Source organism: Chiloscyllium plagiosum, unplaced genomic scaffold (assembly GCF_037043375.1).
Source record: "Chiloscyllium plagiosum isolate Xiang-an unplaced genomic scaffold, Cpla_swu_hap1 HiC_scaffold_2, whole genome shotgun sequence".
Lineage (NCBI taxonomy): Eukaryota > Metazoa > Chordata > Chondrichthyes > Orectolobiformes > Hemiscylliidae > Chiloscyllium > Chiloscyllium plagiosum.
In genome coordinates, this window is record NW_028270140.1 from 5,119,195 (window position 1) to 5,125,194 (window position 6,000).

At 44.6% G+C, this 6,000-nt stretch overlaps 1 protein-coding gene across 3 annotated transcripts in view; it reads left to right on the forward strand.

Moving 5' to 3' along the window:
• Nucleotides 1–5,544, forward strand: part of LOC122564005 (SWI/SNF related BAF chromatin remodeling complex subunit ATPase 2) — a 131,306-nt gene extending 125,762 nt beyond the window's left edge. For all 3 annotated transcript variants that reach the window (XM_043718430.2, XM_043718458.2, XM_043718440.2), the window contains one exon: nt 4,186–5,544. In XM_043718430.2, coding sequence (XP_043574365.1) covers nt 4,186–4,221 — 36 coding nt within the window. In that variant the 3' untranslated portion in view covers nt 4,222–5,544. The remainder of the gene's footprint in view (nt 1–4,185) is intronic.
• The last annotated feature ends 456 nt before the right edge of the window (nt 5,545–6,000 follow it).

Genomic DNA, 6,000 nt, shown 5'->3' on the forward strand with positions numbered 1-6,000 from the left:
ACGCTCCCGGATTAATGAATTCAACACGCGGCGTGACATCGAACAATTCTTCCGCCGCCTTCGCCTCCGTGCCCACTTCTTTAACCAAGACTCCCGCCCACCCTCTGACGACCCCTTCTCCCGCCTCCAACACACCCCATCCACCTGGACACCCCGTGCTGGCCTCCTACCTGCCCTTGACCTCTTCATAGCCAACTGCCGCCGCGATATTAACCGCCACCTGAACTTCCCCCACCCCACTCACCCACTCCAACCTCTCACCCTCGGAACGCGCAGCCCTCCACTCACTCCGTTGCAACCCCAACCTCACTATCAAACCAGCAGACAAGGGAGGCGCGGTAGTAGTTTGGCGCACCGACCTCTACACCGTTGAGGCCAAACGCCAGCTCGCAGATACCTCCTCCTACTGCCCCCTTGACCATGACCCCACCCCCCACCACCAAACCATCATCTCCCAGACCGTCCATAACCTCATCACCTCGGGTGATCTCCCATCCACCGCCTCCAACCTCATAGTCCCACAACCCCGCACCTCCCGCTTCTACCTCCTGCCCAAAATCCACAAACCTGACTGCCCTGGCCAACCCATTGTCTCCGCCTGCTCCTGCCCCACTGAACTCATCTCTGCGTACCTTGACACCGTCCTGTCCCCCTTAGTCCAAGAACTCCCCACCTACGTTCGGGACACCACCCATGCCCTCCACCTGCTCCATGATTTTCGCTTCCCCGGTCCCCAACGCCTTATTTTCACCATGGACATCCAGTCCCTGTACACCTCCATCCCCAATCACGAAGGACTCAAAGCCCTCCGCTTCTTTCTTTCCCGCCGTACCGACCAGTACCCTTCCACTGACACCCTCCTTCGACTGACTGAACTGGTCCTCACCCTGAACAACTTCTCTTTCCAATCCTCCCACTTCCTCCAAACGAAAGGAGTAGCCATGGGCACCCGCATGGGCCCCAGCTATGCCTGCCTCTTCGTAGGATATGTGGAATAATCCATCTTCCGCAACTACACTGGCCCCACCCCTCACCTTTTCCTCAGCTACATCGATGACTGTATCGGCGCCGCCTCGTGCTCCCACGAGGAAGTTGAACAGTTCATCCACTTCACCAACACCTTCCACCCCGACCTCAAATTCACCTGGACAGTCTCAGATTCCTCCCTCCCCTTCCTCGACCTTTCTATTTCTATCTCAGGCGACCGAATCAACATGGACATCTACTACAAACCGACCGACTCCCACAGCTACCTGGACTACACCTCCTCCCATCCTGCCCCCTGTAAAAACGCCATCCCATTCTCCCAATTCCTTCGACTCCGCCGCATCTGCTCCCAGGAGGACCAGTTCCAAAAACGCACAACCCAGATGGCCTCCTTCTTCAAGGACCGCAATTTCCCCCCCGACGTGGTCGACGATGCCCTCCACCGCATCTCTTCCACTTCCCGCTCCTCCGCCCTTGAACCCCGCCCCTCCAACCGCCACCAGGACAGAACCCCACTGGTCCTCACCTACCACCCCACCAATCTCCATGTACAGCGCATCATCCGCCGTCATTTCCGCTACCTCCAAACGGACCCCACCACCAAGGATATATTTCCCTCCCCTCCCCTATCAGCATTCCGTAAAGACCACTCCCTCCGTGACTCCCTCGTCAGATCCACACTCCCCACCAACCCAACCTCCACTCCCGGCACCTTCCCCTGCAACCGCAGGAGGTGCAAGACTTGCGCCCACACCTCCCCCCTCACCTCCCTCCAAGGCCCCAAAGGAAACTTCCATATCCGCCACAGATTCACCTGCACCTCCACACATATCATCTATTGCATCCTCTGCACCCGATGTGGCCTCCTCTATATTGGGGAGACAGGCCGGCTACTTGCGGAGCATTTCAGAGAACACCTCTGGGACACCCGGACCAACCAACCCAACCACCCTGTAGCTCAACATTTCAATTCCCCCTCCCACTCCACCAAGGATATGCAGGTCTTTGGACTCCTCCATCGTCAGACCACAACAAAACGACGGTTGGAGGAAGAACGCCTCACCTTCCGGCTAGGAACCCTCCAACCACAAGGGATGAACTCGGATTTCACCAGTTTCCTCATTTCCCCTCCCCCCACCCTGTCTCAGTCAAATCCATCAAATTCAGCACCGCCTTCCTAACCTGAGATCTTCTTCCCGACCTCTCCGCCCCCACCCCAGTCTGACCTATTACCCTCACCTTGACCTCTTTCCACCTATCACATTTCCGACGCCCCTCCCCCAAGTCCCTCCTCCCTACCTTTTATCTTAGCCTGCTGGACAAACTTTCCCCATTCCTGAAGAAGGGCTTATGCCCGAAACGTCGATTCTCCTGTTCCCTGGATGCTGCCTGACCTGCTGCGCTTTTCCAGCAACACATTTCCAGCTCTGATCTCCAGCATCTGCAGACCTCACTTTCTCCCCATGCAGTGTTAGTATCCCTCTCTCTGACCCAAGAGGGATTGGATTCAAGTCCCACCTGCTCCAGAGGTGTGTCATGACGTCTCTGAACAGATTGACTAGAAAAATACCTGCTGTTGAACTTGGGTACTGGCAGAACAATGTATGTCAGCTTCCTCACCATCTCTTCGTTATGACTGGAAGTGAATGGAAGGAAGCCATGCAGTATAACTGTCCTTATAGGGCCAGATGGAATTAAGTAAAAACAGATGGCAGAAGAAAAGCTTTTTAAAATGTGAATATTGAAAAAGGTTGTGTTCGATGTTGTTCTTATAAGTTTGGTTAGATGTTGTTTTGTTTAAAATGGCAACATGGAAGTTGTTATAACAGTGCATTCATTCGCCCAAGATCCAACCTCTAACTGTCAAGGCAAGAAAGTTATATTAGTTTGTAGCACACCTTTGTAGTTGGTGCACATGTTCAGTGGAAGCCTGGGACAGGGTCTTTTTAAGACCTTATCATAAAGTTTGTAATTTTATTTGTTTACTTTGGTGGTAATGTTCTTTGTAAATGTTTGTAGTTCTTGCTCTTTTTCCCTATAATTTTCGGTGGGTGAAACAATATTTTGGATTCTGTAATCAGTGTGCTGGGTGGTTCGCGCTCAGTGGTTAGCGCTGCTGCCTCACCACGCCAGGTTTGATTCCAACCTTGGGTGACTGTATCTGTGTGGGTTTCCACTGGGTGCTGTGGTTTCCTCCCAGATGTGCAGATTTGTTGGACTGGCAATGCTAAATTGTCCACAGTGTCCAGGGATGTGCAGGCGAACTGGATTAGCTGTGGAAAATGTAGGGATAGGTTAGGGGCTGGGTTGGATGAGGTGGTTCTTGCAGTCTCAATGGGCTGAACAGCCTTTTACCTCGAAGCTCAATGTGTTTGATTCAGTGTAGGGTATCAAAATATAAAATCTACAAACTATTTATTAAGGTTCCAGTTTCTTTTGCATACAACTAAATATTTTAAATTGTGATTTGTTGTTCACTTGAATATTTACAGTATAAAACTGCTAATTTGTAAGTTAGGCTGTTTGATATTAGGAATCTGTATTAAATGTATTCGCAAAGAGCAATGAAAATAAGTTTCATTAGAACTGTCCACTTAAGTTTGGATTTATCAGAGGCTCCAATATTGCCACCTTTCTGTGAAATGGTTCATTTCAAAACAGCTTATTTTCCTTCAGGAGTGCCAGTCCCTAGGATATTCGCTTTCAATAAATTTGATGTTTCTCAGATGCAATAGCATGAAATGAATTTCGACATCCCATTTCTTTCAGTTTTTTACATTCTGCTACAACTTGACATCAAAGACCACCAAGGACTGTGTAGAATGCAAATGTTCCCCGACACACACTTTGTTGTATCAGGTGTGTGTCTACCTGTGGTTTCATATATTGCACACTGCTGCAATTCAACGAAACTTGAAAGTTATACATATTTTATGCATAATTTAGTTTTAAATGTGAAAACTAATGCCATCTAAACTGTTTTAGAGAATATGGCAGCTACATAGCAGTTCTGGATTTGATATTTGATGAGAATTTAGCTGCATTTTTTAAAGAAACGTAAGGTTTTGTCAAATGTGGCAATTTCAAGCTGCTAAAGCTGATATAAGCTGCAAATTAAGTCTTGCCTTCAGCTTTAAGGTTGCCTTAAATCTCTTATGAAAGTACTCTGTCAATTTCAATTTTTTTTTCCCTTCCCAGGACCAATCTGACATCAGTGGAAGTGAAGATGAATGATTTAATTTTTTTTTAATGTGAATTGCTTCATGGACAAGTCTTTGTTTCAGTAACTTTATCAACTGTTTTGTTGCACAACTATCCATAATTCCTCCTTCCCTTTACCCTTGCCCAGCTTGCCCTTTATCTGAGAAGTAAATCTGTTAGTAGAACAGTATAATCTTTAGTTTATGTAGGCATGACCGCAATAAAATAATTTCCTAAGTATACATCTGTTTGCGTCATCATATATTTGCTTTATGCTTGTTAATTGAATTTAAATGCTTTTGAATTGTATCAGTTTCTATATACATTAAAACATGCCATAGCTTTTTCTTGTGTTCCTGAAGGTCAGTGTCACCACAGCTTTAAATCCTGACATATCATTTCAAGTGGAAAATTTGTATCATTATGCACATCCCTTTTTAGTTTGTTTTGTTTTGAAAATATTGTTTTGCAACCAGTGCTGGTAATAAGCTTTTCCTTAAGTGTACTTAATTCTTGCTTTCTTTGCACAATGTCTTTGGTGTATCTGATTGCCCAAGGCAAATAAAATCGAATTCAGTTGTAAAGAGTAAACGTTTTTTGTCTGTGTTTATTTAAGCACTAATTAAGAATTTAGCAAGATTGGGATATTTCTTGGGGAATCCTGAAATGTTATTTATATTGCCACAATTGAGGTCAGGCTACTTAAAGGCCATTTCATGAAAGAATTGTAAAACTGTGTTTTGTGATTTGTGAATTACTTTTAAACCTTGTGTAAGAAACGCACAGATTAGAGTACTGTGTGGCAAGTTGATTTGAAGTGTTTGGAAATTAATAGCAATTCAACCACATTCTGTCATCTGAATAGCTTTGTGGTGGTCCACTTTATGGGCGATGATGAAATATCATGTTTTCTTAAACATGATTTTCATGGAATATTTTCAGTTATAGGAAACAACTCTGGTCTTAAGCTGTTTATTGATGCTTGTACTTAAGATGTTGAAATGTGTTGATGCCACTTCCAGATGCTGAACAAGCTTATTGTGAGCAAAATAATCGAGCAGACGACTTTCCACTTGAACTCAAAGACTCTCTTTCATAAAATACAAGCTTCTTTTGACCGTTACTTAGGAAGAAATCCCAGAGGTGCTAAAATTACATGTAGCTTGATTGCATGAGGGGTGATGGTTCATTATTGGGATTTTAAAAAATAATTTCATTTCAATTTGTGATTATAATTTCAATTGGTAATTGATTTCCTTGTATTTCATCATTACTGTAATTGCTTGTGAAAGTTTGATCTATCAATATGTCAGAGAAAACTGTATTTTAAACTTGCCAATAAAAATTGATAAATGCACAGAATTTTATGTCATTTCTTTAAAATGTTTTTTTCATTTTGAACTGGTTAGTGTTATAGCATTAATTTTAAACATTCCGGTGTCAAGTTATTTTCTACATGTACATTATTTTGAGAATTTGAAGCTGGATGAAATCTTAGCTTCATTGGTGGCGTCAGGGTCTGGCTTTAAGTATGATGGGGAACTGACTTTCATGGTTGTGGTAAATATCTGCTTTTGAAGTTAGGCAGCATTTGACCAAGTACAGCATCAAGTAGAGCTGAAATTAATGGATATCGGGGCAAGTCTTTCCATTAGCTGGGCTCATCTTGTAAGGTTGATTGGTCAATAATTTCAACCTGGGGACATCACTGGAAGACTCCCGCAAGGCAGCACCTACTTAACTGTCTTCAGCTATTTTAACAATGACTTTCCCATCATTATAAGGTGAGGATGGTTTGCTGATGTATTTCGA